The 22,855-nt window shown below is 42.8% G+C and overlaps 1 protein-coding gene, 1 non-coding gene and 1 pseudogene across 4 annotated transcripts in view; 1 reads left to right on the plus strand and 2 right to left on the minus strand.

Annotated features, from left to right (window-relative positions):
- ube3d (ubiquitin protein ligase E3D) overlaps nt 1-11,999 on the plus strand; it is a 225,409-nt gene extending 213,410 nt beyond the window's left edge. For 2 of the 3 annotated variants that reach the window (XM_070884528.1, XM_070884526.1), the window contains exon 10: nt 11,637-11,754. In XM_070884528.1, the coding sequence (XP_070740629.1) occupies nt 11,637-11,660 (24 nt within the window). In that variant the 3' untranslated portion in view covers nt 11,661-11,754. Of the gene's footprint in view, nt 1-11,636 lie in introns of all 3 variants that reach the window. The other variant, XM_070884524.1, reaches the window with a different exon arrangement.
- trnaf-gaa (transfer RNA phenylalanine (anticodon GAA)) lies at nt 4,215-4,287 on the minus strand. Its single transcript has one exon. It is a non-coding gene; the product is annotated as a tRNA-Phe (tRNA).
- On the minus strand, nt 4,299-4,417 carry LOC139267566 (5S ribosomal RNA; annotated as a pseudogene).
- Nucleotides 12,000-22,855: the final 10,856 nt, after the last annotated feature.

The raw sequence follows: 22,855 nt of genomic DNA on the forward strand, positions 1-22,855 counted from the left end.
AAAAACTAGTATTAAAACACTCTAGCTAAACGCACGCAGCATTCGAAATAAAATTAATGAATTGACGACACAAATCATTACAAATGGGTATGATTTGGTGGCCATTACAGAAACATGGTTGCAGGGTGGCCAAGACTGGGAATTAAACATACAGGGATATCTGACGATTCGGAAAGATAGACAAGAAGGGAAAGGAGGTGGGGATTCTGTTAATAAAGGATGATATGAGGGCAGATGTGAGACACGATATTGGCTCCAATGAACAAAATGTTGAATCATTGTGGGTGGAGATTAGAGATAGTAAGGGGAAAAAGTCACTGGCGGGTGTAGTTTATAGGCCCCCAAATAATAACTTCACGGTGGGGTGGGCAATAATCAAGAGAATAATGGAGGCATGTGAAAAAGGAACGGCAGTAATCATGGGGGATTTTAACCTATATATTGATTGGTCAAATCAAATCGCACGGGGTAGCCTGGAGGAGGAATTCATAGAATGCATACGGGATTGTTTCTTAGAACAGTATGTTACAGAACCTACAAGGGAGCAAGCTATCTTAGATCTGGTCCTGTGTAATGAGACAGGAATAATAAACGATCTCCTAGTAAAAGATCCTCTCGGAATGAATGATCACAGTATGGTTGAATTTGTAATACAGATTGAGGCTGAGGAAGTAGTGTCTCAAACGAGCGTACTATGCTTAAACAAAGGGGACTACAGTGGGATGAGGGCAGAGTTGGCTAAAGTAGACTGGAAACACAGACTAAACGGTGGCACAATTGAGGAACAGTGGAGGACTTTTAAGGAGCACTTTCATAGTGCTCAACAAAAATCTATTCCAGTGAAAAAGAAGGGCGGTAAGAGAAGGGATAACCAGCCAGGGATAACCAAGGAAATAAAGGAGAGTATCAAATTAAAACCAATGTGTATAAGGTGGCCAAGGTTAGTGGGAAAATAGAAGATTGGGAAAATTTTAAACGACAGCAAAGAATGAATAAAGAAAGGAAAGATAGATTACGAAGGTAAACTTGCGCAAAACATAAAAATGGATAGTAAAAGCTTTTACAGATATATAAAACGGAAAAGAGTGACTATAGTAAATGTTGGTCCCTTAGAAGATGAGAAGGGAGATTTAATAATGGGAAATGTGGAAATGGCTGAGACCTTAAACAATTATTTTGCTTCTGTCTTCACAGTGGAAGACACAAAAACCAGGAATGTGGGAAGGGAGGACCTTGAGACAATCACTATCACTAGGGGGGGTAGTGCTGGACAGGCTAATGGGACTCAAGGTAGACAAGTCCCCTGGTCCTGATGAAATGCATCCCAGGGTATTAAAAGAGATGGCGGAAGTTATAGCAGATACATTCGTTATAATCCACCAAAATTCTCTGGACTCTGGGGAGGTACCAGCGGATTGGAAAGCAGCTAATGTAACGCCTCTGTTTAAAAAAGGGGGCGGACAAAAGGCAGGTAACTATAGGCCGGTTAGTTTAACATTTGTAGTGGGGAAAATGCTTGAAACTATCATGAAGGAAGAAATAACGGGACATCTAGATAGGAATAGTGCAATCAAGCAGACGCAGCATGGATTCATGAAGGGGAAATCTTCTTTAACTAATTTACTGGAATTCTTTGAGGAAAGAATGAGCATGGTGGATAGAGGTGTACCGATGAATGTGGTGTATTTAGATTTTCAAAAGGCATTCGATAAGGTGCCACGCAAAAGATTACTGCAGAAGATAAAGGTAAGCGGAGTCAGAGGAAATGTATTAGCATGGATAGAGAATTGGCTGGCTAACAGAAAGCAGAGAGTCGGGATAAATGGGTCCTTTTCGGGTTGGAAATCGGTGGTTAGTGGTGTGGCACAGGGATCGGTGCTGGGACCACAACTGTTTACAATATACATAGATGATCTGGAAGAGGGGACAGAGTGTAGTGTAACAAAATTTGCAGATGACACAAAGATTAGTGGGAAAGCGGGTTGTGTAGAGGACACAGAAAGGCTGCAAAGAGATTTAGATAGGTTAAGCGAATGGGCTAAGGTTTGGCAGATGGAATACAATGTCGGAAAGTGTGAGGTCATCCACCTTGGGGGAAAAAAAACAGTAAAAGGAAATATTTGAATGGGGAGAAATTACAACATGCTGCGGTGCAGAGGGACCTGGGGGTCCTTGTGCATGAATCCCAAAAAGTTAGTTTGCAGGTACAGCAGGTAATCAGGAAGGCGAATGGAATGTTGGCCTTCATTGCGAAAGGGATGGAGTACAAAAGCAGGGAGGTCCTGCTGCAACTGTATAGGGTATTGATGAGGCCGCACCTGGAGTACTGCGTGCAGTTTTGGTCACCTTACTTAAGGAAGGATATACTAGCTTTGGAGTGGGTACAGAGACGATTCACTCGGCTGATTCCGGAGATGAGGGGGTTACCTTATGATGATAGTTTGAGTAGACTGGGTCTTTACTCGTTGGAGTTCAGAAGGATGAGGGGTGATCTTTTAGAAACATTTAAAATAATGAAAGGGATAGACAAGATAGAGGCAGAGAGGGTGTTTCCACTGGTCGGGGAGACTCGAACTAGGGAGCACAGCCTCAAAATACGGGGGAGCCAATTTAAAACCGAGTTGAGAAGGAATTTCTTCTCCCAGAGGGTTGTGAATCTGTGGAATTCTCTGCCCAAGAAAGCAGTTGAGGCTAGCTCATTGAATGTATTCAAGTCACAGATAGATAGATTTTTAACCAATAAGGGAATTAAGGGTTACAGGGAGCGGGCGGGTAAGTGGAGCTGAGTCCACGGCCAGATCAGCCATGATCTTGTTGAATGGCGGAGCAGGCTCGAGGGGCTAGATGGCCTACTCCTGTTCCTAATTCTTATGTTCTTATGTAACTCAACATCCAGAGGTATTCAATATTCAGGAAGGAAAAGGAGATGGGATAGCATTACTGGTTAAAGAGGAGATTAATGCAATAGTAAGGAAGGACATTAGCGTGGATGATGTGGAATCTATATGGGTAGAGCTGCGAAACACCAAAGGGCAGAAAACGTTAGTGGGAGTTGTGTACAGACCACCAAACAGTAGTAGGAAGGTTGGGGATGGCATCAAACAGGAAATTAGGGACGCGTGCAATAAGGGTACAGCAGTTATCATGGGTGACTTTAATCTACATATTGATTGGGCTAACCAAACTGGTAGCAATACTGTGGAGAAGGATTTCCTGGAGTGTGTAAGGGATGGTTTTCTCGACCAATATGTCGAGGAACCAACTAGAGAGCAGGCATCCTTGACTGGGTTTTGTGTAACGAGAGAGGATTAATTCGCGATCTGATCCCTTGGGGAAGAGTGACCATAATATGGTGGAATTCTTCATTAAGATGGAGAATGACACAATTAATTCAGGGTCCTGAACTTAAAGAAAGGAAACTTCGACGGTCTGAGACGTGAATTGGCTAGGATAGACTGGAGAATGATACTTGAGGGGTTGACGGTGACAAGGCAATGGCAGACATTTAAATATCACATGGATGGACTACAACAGTTGTATATCCCTGTGTGGCGTAAGATTAAAAAAGGGAAGTTGGCTCAACCGTGGCTAACAAGGGAAATTAGGGAAAGTGTTAAATCCAAGGACGAGGCATATAAATTGGCCAGAAAATGCAGCAAACCTGAGAACTGAGAGAAATTTAGAATTCAGCAGAGGAGGACTAAGGGTTTAATTGGGAGGGGGAAAATAGAATACAAGAGTAAGGTTGCAGGGAACATAAAAACTGACTGCAAAAGCTTCTATAGATATGTGAAGAGGAAAAGATTAGTGAAGACTAATGTAGGTCCCTTGCAGTCATAGAAAATAGGTGCAGGAGTAGGCCATTCGACCCTTCTAGCCTGCACCGCCATTCAATGAGTTCATGGCTGAACATGCAACTTCAGTACCCCATTCCTGCTTTCTCGCCAAACCTCTTGATCCCCCTAGTAGTAAGGATAAACTCTTTCAGCACTGCACTGGAGTGCAATCTACTTTCCTCCGGCCCCGAGCCATCGGTGGAGTTGGATGGCTCACATTGACGAGCACAGCAGCCTTGGGCCACCGACAGTGGTAAAGATTTATTTAATTGACTGAATTTAAATTCCCCAGATGCTATGGTGGGATTTGAACTTTTGTCCCCAGATTAATTATCCAGGTCTCTGGATTACGAGGCCAGTAACATTACCACCAGATATTGGCGAAACCCAGGATTGAACCAGGGACCTTTAGATCTTCAGTCTAACGCTCTCCCAATTGAGCTATTTCAGCTCGATTTTTAAAGCCTTCTGCACCTTGTATTCCCAGGCAGTCTCCCATCCAAGTACTAACCAGGCCTGACTCTGCTTAGTTTCTGAGATCAGATGAGATTGAGCATTTTCAGACTAGTGTGGCCGTAAGTCAGAATCAGGTGAATTCATAATAGGGAACAAGGAAATGGCAGACCAATTGAACAAATACTTTGGTTCTGTCTTCACGAAAGAAGACACGAATAACCTCCCAAAAATACTAGGGAACTGAGGGTCTAGCGAGAAAGGGGAACGGAAGGAAATCCTTTTTAGTCAGGAAATGATGTTAGGGAAATTGAAGGGACTGAAGGCCGATAAATCCGCAGGGCCTGATTGTCTGCATCCCAGAGTACTTAAGGAATGGTCCTAGAAATAGTAGATGCATTGGTGGTCATTTTCCAACATTCCATGGACTCTGGATCAGTTCCTATGGATTGGAGGATAGCTAATGTAACGCCACTTTTTTTAAAAAGGAGGGAAAGAGAAAACGGAATTATAGACTGGTTAGCTTGACATCAGTTGAGGGAAAATGTTGGAATCAATTATTAAAGATGTAATAGCAGCGCATTTGGAAAGCAGTGACAGGATTGGTCCAAGTCAGCATGGATTTACCCTCCAATCCATAGGAAATCATGCTTGACAAGTCTTCTTGACTTTTTTGAGGCTGTAACTAGTAGAGTGGATAAGGGAGAACCAGTGGATGTGGTATATTTGAACTTTCAAAAGGCTTTTGACAAGGTCCCACACAAGAGATTAGTGTGCAAAATTAAGGCACATGGTATTGGGGGTAATGTATTGACGTGGATAGAGAACTGGTTGGCAGATAGGAAGCAAAGAGTGTGAATAAACGCGTCCTTTTCAGAGTGGGGTGCTGCAGGGTTCAGTACTGGGACCCCAGCTATTACAGTATACATTAATGATTTAGATGAAGGAATTGAGTGTAATATTTCCAAGTTTGCAGATGACACTAAGCTGGGTGGCAGTGTGAGCTGTGAGGAGGATGCTAAGAGGCTGCAGGGGGACTTGGACAGGTTAGGTGAGTGGGCAAATGCATGGCAGATGCAGTACAATGTGGATAAATGTGAGGTTATCCACTTTGGTGGCAAAAACAGGAAGGCAGATTATTAGCTGAATGGTGACAGATTAGTAAAAGTGGAGCTACAACGAGACCTGGGTGTCATGGTACATCAGTCATTGAAGGTAGGCATGCAGGTACAGCAGGTGGTGAAGGAAGCAGATGACATGTTGGCCTTCATAGTGAGGGGATTTCAGTATGAGAGCAGGGAGGTCTTATTGCAGTTGTACAGGGCCTTGGTGAGACCACACCTTGAGTATTGTGTACAATTTTGGTCTCCTAATCTGAGGAAGGATGTGCTTGCTATTGAGGGAGTGCAGCGAAGGTTCACCAGACTGATTCCCGAGATGGCAGGACTGACATATGAGGAAAGACTCGATCGGCAAGGCTTATACTCACTGAAATTTAGAAGAATGAGAGGGGATCTCACAGTCTAAGGATAAGGGGTAAGCCCTAAAGGACCAAGATGAGGAGAAACTTTTTCACCCAGAGAGTTGTGAACCTGTGGAATTCTCTGCCACAGAAAGTTGTTGAGTCCAGTTCGTTGGACATATTCAAAAGGGAGTTAGATGTGGCCCTTACGGCTAAAGGGATCAGCGGGTCTGGAGAGAAAGCAGGGGTGGGGTACCGAGGTTGCATGATCAACCATGATCATATTGAATGGTGGTGCAGGCTTGAAGGACCGAATGGCCTACTCCTGCACCTATTTTCTATGTTTCTATGGTCTGCACTTTCCTTGGGGACTCATTTGTTTTAGCATGTGAATACAACTTTCAGGAAGAATTCAGTGTTAATTTTTGTGAAAGGCAATTCCAGGCCACAATATTACTGTCCTCTGGGATATTGTCAGAGGAATTTGGAGCTACATCTTGGGGCGATATTACAACAAAGGTCAGTTAAGTGTTAGTACAGGAGATCACCAGAGCCCTGAAAATTGTAGCAAGACTTGCTTACTCTTGTATTCCAACCCTCAAGCAATAAAGGTTGAACATGCCATTTGCCTCCTGGGTTTCTTTTCTCTTGAAAAAAGAAGGTTTAGGGGTGACCTAATAGAAGTCTTTCAAATTATGAAAGGTTTTGATGGAGTGGATACGGAGAGAGTCCAGCAATATAAGATAGTCACCAAGAAATCCATTAGGGAATTCAGAAGAAACTGAAGTTCAAATGTGGCTTAGTGAGTAGCATTCTCGTCTCTGAGTCAGAAAGTTGTGGGTTCAAGTCCTACTCCAGGGACTTGTGCACAAAAGACCTAGGCTGACACTCCAGTGCAGTGCTGAGGGAGCACTGCACTGTCGGAGGTGCCGTCTTTCGGATGAGACGTTAAACCGAGGCCCCGTCTGCTGTCTGAATTGGACGTAAAAGATCCCATGGCACTATTTCGAAGAAAAGCAGTGGAGTTATCCCTGGTGTCCTGGCCAATATTTATACCTCAATCAATATAACAACAAAAAAAATTATGTGTTCAATTTCACATTGCTGTTTGTGGGAGCTTGCTTGTGTGCAAATTGGCTGCCATGTTTCCTACATTACAACAGTGACTACAATTCAAAAGTACTTCATTGGCTGTAAAGCACTTTGAGTCGTCCGGTGGTCGTGAAAGGCGCTATATAAATCCAAGTCTTTTTTTTTCTTTATCCAAAAAGAGGTGAGACTGGAACTCGCTACCACAGGGAGTGGTTTAAGCGAATAGTATAGATGTATTTAAGGGGAGGCTAGACAAGCATAGGAGGGAGAAGGGAATAGAGGATTATTCTGATAGATTTAGATGAGGAAAGACGAGAGGAGGCTCGGGTCGAGCATAAACGCCAGCATGGACTGGTTGGGCCAAATGGATTGTTTCTGTGCTGTGTAATGCTATGTAATGAAAATGGGTACCTAGCAGGGCCTTCCCAGTATTCATCGACTCTTTCATACTGATTGCAGTGCCTCACAAATCTCAGCTCCCCGATTTTATACAGATTACTTTTATTTCGGGAGGGGATGTTGCTCATATCTTCCTTAGTAAATGCTTAAAGGAAGTAATTATTTAGTGTATTAATTATATTATACTCATTTTCTTGTCATCTTGACTCCATTAGTGTTACCTTGCCCAAATTGCCATTCTTCAGGTGTGAGCCTGAATAGAGAATAGTGGCTGACTATTCTACTATGGAGAGCATCACCAATATCTTTCTCAGCTGATGCACTTTCTAGTACAGGCCACTGGTTAGTAATTGGAAAGAAGAATCCTGGATGATATTTTTCTTCCCCAGGCCTGAGGCCAATTATCGTGTTTGATTGTAGTTCTCAATTGTCACTGACCCAAATGATGTGGGATGAATCAAACACACGACACGGAAATAATTAAAAAATGTAATGAAATTTATTGACACAGCTCGGTAAATGCGGTCAGATCAGCAGCACAGCTCCCAGCTCGGTAAATAAGAACATAACAAATAGGAACAGGAGTAGGCCATACGGCCCACTCGAGCCTGCTCCACCATTCAATAAGATCATGGCTGATCTGATCATGTACTCAGCTCCACTTCCCTGCCCTCTCCCCATAACCCCATATCTCTTTATCATTTAAGAAACTGTCTATTTCTGTCTTAAATTTATTCAATGTCCCAGCTTCCACAGCTCTCTGAGGCAGTGATTTGCACAGATTTACAATCCTCTGAGAAGAAATTTCTCTTCATCTCCGTTTTAAATGAGCGGCCCCTTATTCTATGATCATGCCCTCTAGTTCTGGTCTCCCCCATCAGTGGAAACATCCTCTTTGCATCCAACTTGTCAAGCCTCCCTCATAATCTTATACGTTTCGATAAGATCACATCTCATTCTTCTGAATTCCAATGAGTAGAGGCCCAACCTACTCAACCTTTCCTCATAAGTCAACCCCCTCATCTCCGGAATCGTGAACCTGCTCTGAACTGCCTTCAAAGCAAGTATATCCTTTCGTAAATGTGGAAACCAAAACTGCACGCAATATTCCACGTATGGCCTCACCAATACCCTGTATCGCTGTAGCAAGACTTCCCTGCTTTTATACTCCATCCCCTTTGCAATAAAGGCCAAGATACCATTGGCCTTCCTGATCACTTGCTGTACCTGCATATTATCCTTTTGTGTTTCATGCACAAGTATCCCCAGGTCCCGCTGCACTGCAGCACTTTGCAATCTTTCTCCATTTAAATATTAACTTGCTCTTTGATTTTTTTCTGCCAAAGTACATGACCTCACATTTTCTGACATTATACATCATTTACCAAATCATTGCTCAATCACTTAGCCTGTCTATGTCCTTTTGCAGATTTTTTTGTGTCCTCCTCACACATTGCTTTTCCTCCCATCTTTATATCGTCAGCAAAAGTGGCAACGTTACACTCAGTCCCTTCTTCCAAGTCGTTAATATAGATTGTAAATAGTTGGGGTCCCAGCACTGATCCCTGCGGCACCCCACTAGTTACTGGTTGCCAACCAGGGAATGCACCATTTATCCTGACTCTCTGTTTTCTGTTAATTAGCCAATCCTCTATCCATGCTAATATATTACCCCCAACCGGTGAACTTTTATCTTGTGCAGTAACCTTTTATGTGGCACCTTGTCAAATGCCTTCTGGAAGTCCAAATACACCACATCCACTGGTTCCCCTTTATCCACCCTGTTTGTTACATCCTCAAAGAATTCCAACAAATTTGTCAAACTTGACTTCCCCTTCATAAATCCATGCTGACTGCCTGACCAAACTTTGCTTTTCCAAATGTCCTGCTACTGCTTCTTTAATAATGGACTCCAACAATACGGTCGGAAGATCAGCAGCACGATACAGGTCCCACCTTGGGTTTGAGGAGTCTGTGCATATGCGGGAGACAGTGGTGCGCATGTGCAGACTCCTCGAAAAAAAACTAGTTGAAATAATCACTCTGCTTTTTTGTAGTTTGAGTAGATGGTTAAATACTTTCAGTCTGCGTGAAATTCTGACTACTGGGTGGCGCCATGGTGTGAATTTGTCAATGTTCTTGGCTCCACAGCTATTTTGCTTTTTTTCTAATCTTGCAGAATTTCAGCATAGAAACATAGAAAAGAGGTGTAGGAGTAGGCCATTCAGCTCTTCGAGCCTGCACCACCATTCAATATGATCATGGCTGATCATGCAACTTCAGTACCCCATTCCTGCTTTCTCGCCATACCCCTTGATCCCTTTATCCGTAAGGGCAACATCCAACTCCCTTTTGAATATATTTAACGAACTGGCCTCAACAACTTTCTGTGGTAGAGAATTCCACAGGTTCACAATTCTCTGAGTGAAGAAGTTTCTCCTCATCTCGGTCCTAAATGGCTTACCCCTTAGACTGTGGCACCTGGTTCTGGACTTCCCCAACATCAGGAACATTCTTCCTGCATTTAACCTGTCCAATCACATCAGAATTTTATATGTTTCTATAAGATGAATATAAGCCTAGTCGATCCAGTCTTTCTTCACATGTCAGTCCTGCCATCCCGGGAATCAGTCTGAGGAACCTTCGCTGCACTCCCTCAATAGCAAGAATGTCCTTCCTCAGATTAGGAGACCAAAACTGAACACAATATTCAAAGTGTAGCTTCACCAAGACCCTGTACAACTGCAGTAAGACCTCCCTGCTCCTATACTCAAATCCTCTCGCTATGAAGGCCAACATGCCATTTGCTGCCTTCATCGCCTGCTGTACCTGCATGCCAACTTTCAATGACTGATGTACCATGACATCCAGGTCTCGTTGTACCTCCCCTTTTCCTAATCTGTCACCATTCAGATAATATTCTGCCTTCCTGTTTTTGCCACCAAAGTGGATAACCTCACATTTATCTACATTATACTACATCTGCCATGCATTTGCCCATTCACCTAACCTGTCCAAGTCACCCTGTAGCCTCTTAGCATCCTGTTCACGGCTCACACTGCCACCCGACTTCGTGTCATCTAACCTCTTGCTGGAGCTTTTCACTTTACACTTTATATTCAAAAAAAAATAGCTTATTTGAAAATATTTAATGTTATTTGTACAAAATTACACAGTTGCAATAGTTGTCAGGGCATTAAAAAAGACTTGGATGTACACTTAAAGTGCCATAACCTACAAGGCTATGGACCAAAAGCTGGAAAATTGGATTAGGCTGGATAGCTCTTGGTCGGCCAGCGTGGACACGATTTGCCAAAATAGCCTCCTTCAATGCTGTAAATTTCTATACCATTCCTCCTCCCTAACTTTTTTGCCCATTCACGCATCTCCCTTTATGCTCGGGCATCTCCTGAGACAAGTCCCATAAATATTATGTCTGCTGCATCCAGTTTCCCCTCTGCTCTGCTTTGCCACTTCTGCCAAGTCTGAAGCCTGTCTGTCTCTTTCTCTGCTCACACCACCTGGTTAACGTGTGTGGTCTGCACTTTCCACCTGCTCTGTTCATGGATCCCACCACCAGCTTGCTGTGCCCAACTCTGTCGTGGTCACTGAAACGTGTTATATAAAGAGAGTTGTTGAATGTCCCTAGTGTTCAATTTAAACCCTGCCTTCCCCGCTCTTCCCATTCTAACCCTCATTTTCTCCTCCTCTCGCCCATTCTTCCCAATGTCTCCCTATTCTCGCCTGAGCTCTTGCTCGCCCTCATTTCACCCTTGCTGCCCTTCCCATCCATCCTTTTTTTTCTCCTTCCTCCTGCCTGTCACCTAGCCCTTATCCTCTACTTTCCCTCTCCCACCCACTCCACTCTACCTGTCCTTTCTGGCCTCTGCCGTCACAAACTTCCCTTGTTCTGGTCTTGGTTCAGTTAACCCCGTTTGACCTGCAGTATACTTGGTCTTGACTCAATGTGCACCATTACTAGCGATTGGCTATTTAAAAAAATAAATCTGTTCATACTTGATCCGGATACAAAAACAAATATAAAACAGGATCTTCCTTGCAAAATCTAGTTAAAAATACTTGTCCAAGATTGAATTGAAAGCTCAGTTTTTTATTGCTGAGGAGCGTAGATAATAGAGCACCACCAGGGTTGAAAGGTGATGCCAGGCTCGGGTCTTAGGAGTTAGTTATTTATGTGATCACATCGGAAAACTAGGGAAATCTGAAGATTGTGGAGCTGAAGTTCTGTGAGGGTTCGAACTCCAAGAGGACCTTGCAGTATATGGTTGTGTGCTATATATCACAGTGATTGTACTCTTACTTATGTTACTTACATCAGGAGATTTTAAAATGCCTCATGGGCCTAATTATTTTTTTCCTTTTCTCTCGCTCAGGTAGCATTTTTGAAACTGGATTGATGATAGTCGTTAACAGATGGGAGAGATGCTTGGATTGGGAAAGACTACAGATTTTTCCCACTGTGAATCAATTTAGAGGATAATAAAGAAAATCGGCTTAGAAAAGTACTGTTAAAAATATTTGAATCTGATGTAACAAGCCGATTGAACACACTTAGTGAGAGAACTGTGATCTCAACAGTCATGAATCACCCAAGATAAAATGTAGATTTCGGCTTTACACCAGGACGATCAGCAATCCGTTAATCATTTACTGGAATAAATCCCTGCAGTTTTGACAACAGCAGTTGAAAATGTACCATCACAGTCTGAAACCAAATAAAGCTGATTATTTAAGAATGTTTCTTGTATAAAACATATACTATATATTGTATCAAGAGGGAGAGTGCTGTAAAACTGTGTGATTTGGTATCAGCTGATGTTGTAATCCTTTTAGCTCTAATGTCGCCATCAGCTGTGACCTTTTAACCCTGTCACTTCACTTCATCCTCACAGGCATATCACTTGGAAAACAAGCATTAACATTTAATAAATTTACAATTAATAAATTTACAGCATGATAGGAAATTAAAGATTTCAATTGACCAATCTGGAAGTTATCCAGATTCTCCCAGTGTCCAGTTTATGGACCGGATGTGTTTTATTTAGAGGTCCACAGGCTTACTGGAGTTACCTTGCAGTATAAACAGGCTAGAACCATTTTAAGGCATAAAAACCAATATCACAAAACGGATTTTTAAACCTTACCGACTTAATAATTGAGACTGTCAGTCATGCAGGCTAAAGGGAATCAAGGACTTGTAATTTGCAGTCAGCGGTGCAGTGAAGGCTGACCTCGAAGAAAGCTGCCCACAGAGATCTCGCGTGTAATTGATTGTAACGCTGTGAATAGGGGATTTCTAGCACAGAGCAGCAGTGACGTTAGCAAGCTGTCTAAACAGCCAATCACATCGCAGAATTCTCAGACAGCAAACCAGGAAATGAAATCCACTGATTATCTGCACTTTTAAAAAATGTTAGCGAGCTAAATAAAGATTGGGACATACACATGGGGCAAGGTAGAAGCTGAAATATCATGAACAAACTTTTTTAAATTTGTAATTTTTATCATAATGGAGAAATTTGACATTCCACAAACATAAGAATTAGTTTTTCAGGGCCAGAATGGTTGCTTAGCAATCCGTACGCTGTTAAAACTCCAGTTACACCTTTTCCAACAACGATATTATCATGGAAAAGCTCAAGCTTTCATCAATTTCACTGATTCCATGGATTGCCACCAGTGCCGGAGCAGTGAATGACTGACTGCGTTTAGATGCTCATGTGCTAAATCTTGAAGTTAAGGTCAGTTTCAGAAGGGTTCACCATCATTACCCACTGCAGAATCCGGGCCAATATGTCCTGTTATGAGTAATTGTGCAAGGTTTGTTCATCGGAAAATCTAAACTTCAGAGTCAGTTCTACATAGTACACTGTAGCAATGACTGCATTTCCAATCTGCTTTCAGCTCAATCCTGGCGAATACCCCAGGCTGGGAAAAGATTAACGATAAAAGTATTCCTTTCAGTACCAATTCTTAAAAGCCTTTTTGTTTTATTCTCTTGATTTTATTTGAATATTTCTGTTTATATGATACGTTGATGATTTCATTGTGGGGTGAGGGTGATTGTGAAGTTGTTTATCCAGCAGTTTTGATCTTTTATATGTGCCAGTTATTTCACCTCCCTTGCACGCGAGCCTTTAGTGAGGGCTTATTTGGCCATAGGCATAGGAAGAGATTGAGGCTCCCTATATTTGACCAATACTCATCTTCAAGTCAACTTTCTAGCTGTATTTCAGGACATGAGAGTCAACAATCTGCATCAGTTTCAAAGAAAAAGAAAACAAGGACATTTTAAGCATATAATAAATCAAACAATAATCAACGCACTGTTGTATATGGGGACAGACCATTTGCTCCACAAAGCTCGCCCCATCTAGACATGCAGCCATATACAACAGAAAAAAAATCTGTGACAAATTTAGGAAAAGCTCTGGGAAATTGCTCTCTGACCTCTTTACACAATCAGGCTAGAATCATAGAAATTTACGGCGCAGAAGGAGGCCATTCAACCCATCGCGTCTGTGCTGGCTGAAAAAGAGCTATCAAGCCTAATCCCACTTTCCAGCTTTTGGTCCGTAGCCTTGTAGGTTACAGCACTTCAGGTGCATGTCCAAGTACTTTTTAAATGTGATGAGGCTTTCTGTCTCTACAGACTTTTCAGACAGTGAGCTCCAGACCCCCACCCTCAATTCCCCTCTAATGCTTCTACCAATTATTTTTAAATCTATGCCCCCTGGTTATTGGAACAGGAGTAGGCACTTTGGTCCCTCGATCCTGCTCCACCATTCAGTAAGATCATGGCTGATCTGATCTTGGCCTCAACTCTAATTTCCTGCCGCTCCCCATAACTCTTGACTCCTCTAGTTCAAAAATCTGTCTCTCCACCTTAAATATACTCAATGACCCAGTCTCCACAGTTCTCTGCGGTAGAGAATTCCAAAGATTCACAACCCCCTGAGAGAAAAAATTCTTCCTCATCTCTGTTTTAAATGGGCGACCTCTTATTCTGAAACCATGCCCCCTAGTCCTAGATTTCCCCCATGAGGAAATATCCTCTCTGCATCTACCCTGTCAAGCCCCCTCAGAATCTTATATGTTTCAGTAAGATCACCTCTCATTCTTCTAAACTCCAATGAGTAAAGGTCCAATCTGTTCAACCTTTCACGTTTTGGTGGGATTCTGACTTAGAGGCGTTCAGTCATAATCCCACAGATGGTAGCTTCGCACCATTGGCTCCTCAACTAAGCACATACACCAAATGTCTGAACATAAGACAACCCATTCATCTCAGGAATCAACCTCGTGAACCTTCTCTGAACAGCCTCCAATGCAAGTATACCCCTCAAATAAGACCAAAACTGTACACAGTACTCCAGGTGTGGTCTCACCAACGCCCTCTCTGCTAAGGGAAATAGGCCCTATCCAAGCTGTCTAGGACCCTCTTAATTTTATACACCTCAATCAAGTCTCTCCTCTGCTCCAATGAAATCAACCCCAGCCTATCCAATCCTCATAGCTAAAATTCTCCAGTCTTGGCAACATCCTCCAAAATCTCCTCTGTACCCTCTAGTGCAATCACATCTTTCCTGTAATGTGACCATAACTGCACACAGTACTCTAGTTGTGGCCTAACTATAGTGTTTTATACAGTTCAAGCATAACCTCCCTGCTCTTATTTTCTATGCCTCAGCTGATAAAGGCAAGCATCCCTTATGCCTTCTTAACTGCTAGCTCCAGGAGAATGCAGCAATTCCCCATTCCCAGATACCATATAGTTTACCTTTTATTACTTAAAATGTCCACCTCTTATGAACTTGTCCACCTCACTTTTGAAGGACTGCAGCAAATCTATACTTACCACATACTTCGGTAATCTGTCTGGGGATTGATGACTCTGAAAAGAAATACTTCTTAACATAGAAACGTTTAAAATTCTGACAGGTTTAGACAGGTTAGATGCAGGAAGAATGTTCCCAATGTTGGGGATGTCCAGAACCAGGGGTCCAAGTCTAAGGATAAGGGGTAAGCCATTTAGGACCGAGATGAGGAGAAACTTCTTCACCCAGAGAGTGGTGAACCTGTGGAATTCTTTACCACAGAAAGTTGTTGAGGCCAATTCACTAAATATATTCAAAAAAGAGTTAGGTGTAGTCCTTACTACTAGGGGGAATCAAGGGGTATGGCGAGAAAGCAGGAATGGGGTACTAAAGTTGCATGTTCAGCCATCAACTCATTGAATAGCGTTGCAGGCTCGAGGGGCCGAATGGCCTACTCCTGCACCTATTTTCTATGTTTCTATCTAACTTGACACTTTGCCTATGTATTTTAAATGCATAACCTCTAGTCCGCCAATCCCTATTGATCTCAAATAACCTATCCAACTGGATAGAATCTATTCCCTTCAGCATCTCTAACCCTGTGTTGCTCTAATGAAAATAGATTCAATTGCTCAAGGCTTCCCTGACAACTAGGTGCCCTAAAATTGGGCATAATTTTGGTTACAATTCTCTGAACCCTCTGCAGAGCTTTACTACCCCATGCCCTGTGTGGGGACCAAAACGAGTCATAATTCTCCCAAGTGCGGCCGTACCATGGCTTGTACAGCCCAAATATAATATCCTGAGTTTTATATCGTATTGTTATGGCAATACAATCAAAAATCCTATTTGCCTTCCCACAATGCATTTGTACCTTCAATGATTTATCAACTGTGACTGACCCCAAGGCTCCTCTTCTGCTTTGTAACCTTTATTTGGTATTGCTGTGCTGTATAAACATACCTGGCGTTTCTCTGATCCAGATTAATTTATCCACGTTGAATGATAGCTACTGCACATGGGCCTTTCCCCCTAACTTCTCTAAAGTATCCTTTACACGATTTATATTTGATCTAAATTCCCAGTAGCAATTCACATTTTTATGTCATCTGCAAAAATGTGACTGGTTCCATTAATGCTGTCGTCCAAATCATTTATAGTGAACAACATTAGCCCCAACACTCAGTCCATTTGTGAACTGGTGCCCCATAGATCTACTCCCATTGATAACAACCCTCTGCCTACAAGGTTATAACCAGTTGCCTATCCAGGATAATATCTGATCACCAATCCCATATGCTGGAATCTTTTCCCATAATCTACTATATGGCACTTTATTAAAGGCTTTCTGGAAATCAAAATATGTTAACAACTACCAGACTGCCATCATTCGCTAATTTGATAACTTCCTCAAAGAACCCAGGTAAGTGAAGTGGGAATATTGATCGAGCTCTTCACACTTTAGCAACAAATGGCAATTTAAATCATGTAACCCATTGCAATGTGTTTTTGCTTTCAATCTGGAAACAAAAATCGATCACGGCATCAAAATAAATTGATTCAGTCAATTGACAATATGAACTGAAAGTGTTCAGAACTGACATTGGATATGGCAACTTGCAGAAATAGGCAAAATATGTTATTCACATTTGGGAAAGTATCAACCAATTTCCGATGTTTCAGAGACTTCTGGGAGTGATAAGTCTCTACAGTTTATGGAGGGTCAATTATTTATGGAACCGCCTCTTCCATGTCATTCCCGTTGACAGCTTGCAAAGTTTTGGCTGCATGTTGCAGCTCATATTGTGAAGTGAGAAATCCAAATCTGTTCACCGACAGATCTTCTATGCTGCTCTGCTGATGATATGATGACATTTGACAATGGTACTGTTCAGAAAATCTGCAAGTCTCTTTAGCTTTATTATATAACCTGCTATGAAATCTGCTGTGACATCGATTTGATATGATATGTAGTTTCTCAGCACAGTTCTGATGTTGCCTGAATTTCATAATGATACAAAAAATATTGGAGGTCACTTTCTGTATTGACTTGCTAATGGGGTTGAATCTCTAGTAGTGTTTCAAATAACCATCAATACATGAGTTTCACTCTTCCATTTTGAGTAGAACTTTTGTTCTTCATTATGAACAGAAAGCAGCTGTAAAATATCCTTATTAAGTCACTTTAGTGCGTTTGCTACTATCCACATTGAAGAGCCTCAGGGGCAGCCGCTTAAACCAACCAACATGTTATGATAAAGGCTGTATTTATACTGTTAAATCTTTAGCTTTAGCATCATACAGATGTCCAATCAGTCTCTGAGGAAAGTATATAAAACTGTTGAATTAATTGGAATAAATACACTGCAGTTTATGCGCAACATCCAGTGAGATTCAAGGAATGTGGGCCAAGAATGTTGAGTATAGTTTCTTCCTATAGGCAACATCAAGCGCATGGATTGGTATAAAATTCTTTCAACTGCAACACCAATCTTTAACACATAGCTGGGAGAAAAGGTAGCTGGTAGTATGTGCCCCGTTACATTTCACTACAGTGATGTCTTTATGGATATAAGCTGAATAAATTCATAGCAAAAGGTTGAAATAAGGTTGCTGAGATCTCCTCTGCCATCATTTCCAAATTGAGCAATCAGCTCTGACATAATTAAATCAAGTCAGTGGATACGTAACGGGAATGTTCTATTTTGAGGGGAGGCTGTTCATTATCATCCTGTAAATGATACAGTTGCTATAACACATTTTTATCTTCTCTCCAGTACTTTCATTCAGTATTTTATTGCTCACTAAGTAGAGACCTTTAAAATTGTTCTTTTTTTTCCAGATTGGTGGATCAATAAAAAAATGATTTCTGATTGATTCTGACTTGAAAAAAAAATTGTCCTGCGCTTAGCATGTCATGGCAATGATATTATTGCCATGTTAGGTGATGACATAGACACACAATGTGGGTGACGACATTACCAACACAATGCACGCACATCCCAGCACTAACTTCCAGTGCCAGATTCTGGAAAGGAAGTAGTTTAAGCTGAGTTCAGTCGGTCGCCTTACTCATCGCTGCTTAATAAGCTCCTCTGTCACCACTGCTCATTTGGGGTAAAGCAAGTGAGAGCAGAAGCAAAATGTGCCAAAATTAAAGTGAGGTGAATGGAAAAGTTAGATCAGTGCATGAAATGGCAGGGGATCTAACCAGGGGAAGCAAATACTTTAAAACAGGAAGAAAAGTTTAAAAATATGTTTGAAAACACTGTAATATAGGGCCTGTGAGCTGCAAGGCCCATAGTAACCTGTCCCCCAGTGACTGTGCCTGTTTAGATGAATAATTGCCCTGTTCCTATTTCAGGTGACACTTTATCCTCTGAGAGGATTATTGATAACAAAAAGCATTGTCTGATTGCACAGTTGATACTTCCTGGACCCCGGGGAGTTCTGGGTGGGGACGGAATTCAGCATTGAGGGGGAACAGTGAAATGCCAGTTAAATGAGGTAACTTGCTGGGTCTAAAAAATAATTCTTCCATTTCTGCTTGGTAACCTTTCATATTAAATCACTGAATTGTTGGAAATGCCATTGAGGGCCATAAAAGTGGTGATTGTGAACTGTGTAAGTAATTGGGATGTCATTGAGCTTAACTGTGCTTAGTATCTTGCTTGCTTTCTTGAGGGTTAGTGATGTTCAAAATAAAACGATTTTCTCCAGATTTACCTTGATTTTTGGGGCTCTATTCTCCCACCACTTTGCTGATTTCCTCCTGGTTTTAAAATTAAAAAGAAAAACTGAAGACACTCATACCCCCAGGTTTATAAATTGGCAATAAAAAGTGACTTTAAATGTCCTTATCAAGAAAATGCAAATCAACAAATCCAGATGTTTGACCGCACACTGCATGCTACTTCATTATGGTCAGGGCAGTTTTTGTCTCCCATGAGATGACCAATGATGTTCTTCCAGTTATTGAAGCCTGATTAAGTGAGTGGACAAAACTGTGGCAGATGGATTTCAACACTTGGGAAGTGTGAGGTCATCCATTTTGGACTACAAGAGGATAGATTGGAGTATTACTTCAATTGGGAAAAGCTAGGAACAGTGGAGATCCAAAGAGATGTAGGGGTCCATGTGCACAGATCACGCAAATGTAGTAGGTGCAAAAAAATAATCAAGAAGGTGAATGGAATGTTAGCCTTTATAACTAGAGGGCTAGAATATAAAGAGGAGGAAGTTTTGCCACAGTTATACAAAGCCCTGGTTAGACCACATCTGGAGTACTGTGTACAGTTCTGGGCACAGCATATTATATAAGGATATATTGGCCTTGGATTCACCAGAACATTACCAGGGCTCCAAGGGTTAGACTATGAGGAGAGATTACATAAACTAGGCTTGTATTCCCTGGAATATAGGTTAAAGGGTGATTTGAGGGTTTTTAGGATTTTGAAAGGAATTGATAGGGTAGATAGAGTGAAACATGTTCTGCTGGTGGGGAAGTCTAGGACTGTCATGTATGTACATGCTGTTTGTAGCCACCAGATGGTGTCATTGTTGGAGGCTACTGAGCAGCACGCACATGGTGCTGCTCTGGTATAAAAGGCCAGCCATTTTGTGAGTCAGGCACTTTGGGCCTAAATAAAGTAGAGCAAGGTTGTACCTTGCTTAGTTAAACAGTACTCAGTTTGTACCTTTATTGCATTCATAACATTTGGCGACGAGAATACAAGAACCTTTGTTTGCAAAATAAGCACAATTGAATTTTTAGAGCGATTCGTGGAGGGAGAAGATTGGGTAGACTTTGTGAGCCGTTTGAACCAATACTTCGTGGCCAAGAAAATGAAGGGGGTTGACTATGCAGATCAGTGCCGGGCCATGTTCCTCACTATGTGCGGTTCAAAGATCTACGGTCTGATAAAGAATCTACTCATGCCTAGTGATCCAACAGAAAAAACGCATGAGGAGTTGTGTACATTGGTACAGGAGCACCTCAAGCCAGACTACAGCATCATCATCTCGAGATACAGGTTTTATACACACGTTCAATCGGAGGGCCAGAGCGCGGCAGAATTCCTTGCAGACCTGAGACGTCTCGTGCGATCGTGCAAGTTAGGGACGGTGTTGGCAGACATGCTGCGGGACTTCTTCGTTATCGGTATCAACCACAAGGTGATCCTGCGCAAACTTCTGGCGGTGGAGGAGTTGAGTTTAAAAAGGGCCATCCAAATCGCTCAAACATGTATGACGATGGACAGGAGTTTAAAGCAAATATCGGTGAAGAACCGAACCTCGGCAAGTACTGTAAATGTGATTGATTTGGCATTCGGCAGAGCGGCACATGGCAGGGCCTATCCGGTTGCGTTCGTGACTGATTTGGTGTTCGGCAGAGCGGCACATGGCAGGGCCTATCCAGCTGCATTCGCGAAACCTGTGGCTGCCCAAAGTCCACCAGCGGGAATGTATCCGACTTCTTGTTGGCGTTGTGGGGGAAATCATCGGCACCAGAAGTGCCAATTTAAGCAATATAGTTGCAAAGGCTGTCTGAGAGTGGGGCATCTCCAACGCAAGTGTCCGCAGATGAGCAAGCGAGCTGCGACACGCCACGTGGAGGATGAGAGTCAGACTAGCGCCGATCCGGATACGCAATCTGAGATGCCAGAGAAGGAAGTGTATGGACTGTACTCTTTCATAACCAAGAGTAAACCAATTTTGATTAATGTAAAGTTTAACGGGATACCGGTATCAATGGAACTGGACACAGGGGCGAGTCAATCGATCATGAACAAGAGGGCATCTAATAAGCTGTGGGATACTAAGACTGTGAGGCCCAGGCTGAGCCCTGTTAACACCAAGCTGCGCACGTGCATCAAAGAACTGATAAAGGTGATTGGCAGTGCACAAATTAACGTGTCGTATAACAGTGTGGTTCATGAGTTACCGCTGTGGATTCTTCCAGGCAATGACCCAACGCTGCTCAGCAGGAGCTGGTTGGAGAAAATCAGATGCGACTGGAACGACATAAAGGCATTGTTGTTGGAGGAAGATACATGTGCCCAAGTATTGAGCAAGTTCCCCTTGCTGTTCGAACCGGGTATCGGCAACTTCACGGGAGCCAAGGTGCAGATCCACATGGACTCAGATGCAAGACCCGTCCATCATAAAGCTCGGGCAGTGCCGTATATGATGAGGGAGAAGGTCAAAATTAAACTGGACAGACTCCAGTGTGAAGGGATCATATCACCGGACGAATTTAATGAATGGGCCAGCCCCATTGTTCCTGTGCTGAACAACAGGGTTTCGAAACAAGATCAGTTCCCGTTACCGAAGGCTGATGACTTGTTTGCGATACTAGTTAGAGGGAAGTCATTCACAAAACTGGACGACGTCGGCCTATATGATGCAGGAGTTGGTCGAGACGTTGAAGAGACTTACATGCATTAACACACACAAAAGACTGTTTATTTACCATAGGTGCCCATTTGGAATTCGCTCGGCTGCAGCAATATTCCAGAGGAATATGAAAAGTCTACTGAAATCCGTTCCTAGAACCGTCGTGTTCCAAGATGACATCCTGATCACCGGTCGTGACTCCAAGGAACATCTGAACAACCTGGAAGAGGTTCTACTGCGTTTGGACAGAGTGGGACTCACTTAAACGCTCGAAGTGGGTCATCATGTTACCGGAGGTCGAATTCCTCGGGAGCAAAATCGCTGCTGCCGGCATCAGACCTACTGACATGAAAACCAAAGCCATCAAGAATGCACCCAAACCACAGAACGTGACGGATCTGCGTTCATTCCTGGGTCTACTCAACTACTTTGGTAATTTCCTACCTAAATTGAGCACCTTACTTGAACCACTGCACAAGCTATTGAGCTTTTCACCAATCTGCTTTGCTCGAACAGGCTGCTGGTACATTATGACCCATGTAAACATTGGACCTAGGTGCTTCCCACGGGAAGTTGCCAATGATTTTGTCGGCGTACATGTGGAACCCGGCATCACACATTATTCCATCATTTACATTCATGATACATTGGCTCCGACCGCAATCACCCGACTTGACATTGTTAGTTGTCTTTACAAATTCACATTTGTCAATTACATCTTTTCCCTGTACAATACCGGCATCGCTGTACAATGTTATGTTTAGATACTTGCATTCATCAATTACATCTTTTCCACGTATCCTACCGGCATCGCTGTTCAAAGGCACATTTAGATACTTGCATTTGCTAATTACATCTTTTACATTAGTATCACCGGCATCGCTGTACAAAGAGTGGAACTGTCCCTTTAATTGTTCTGGGGCCGGTCCCCTTTTGAAGGTCCTTGCAAACTTTACCCCAATCCAGTTCGCTGCTTGGCATCACATGTTGCTCCCTCAACACTGCCCCTCGTGGTCTGGTCGTGGCCATCTTGATTTCAGGCACTTCACTTCGTGGTGTGGGCTCCATCTCTCTCTCCACGAGGTAGGCTGCGGTGATCCTTTTCTCCCCAGGTTCTGCTACAAAAGCCGGGAGTTTACGTTCTGCGTCGATCTTCTTCCTTCGGAGTCCTGCCACTTGAGCCCAGAAGGTGAGGTCTGGTCGTTTGGGTTGGATCATCTCGCTGTTGGGTAGTGCGGTCTGTGTTGTCGCCGCACAGTCGAGTTGGACGATAGGATCGTCAGGATCCAAGTTTGGGGCTGCGTAGGACGTTGATCGCCAGGGCCTGGAGGCTTTCCCAGCTCCAACAGATTTGGATTTGTTTCATCCATCTTCTTCCC

The sequence above is a fragment of the Pristiophorus japonicus genome, chromosome 7, assembly GCF_044704955.1.
Source record: "Pristiophorus japonicus isolate sPriJap1 chromosome 7, sPriJap1.hap1, whole genome shotgun sequence".
In the NCBI taxonomy this organism is placed as follows: Eukaryota; Metazoa; Chordata; class Chondrichthyes; family Pristiophoridae; genus Pristiophorus; species Pristiophorus japonicus.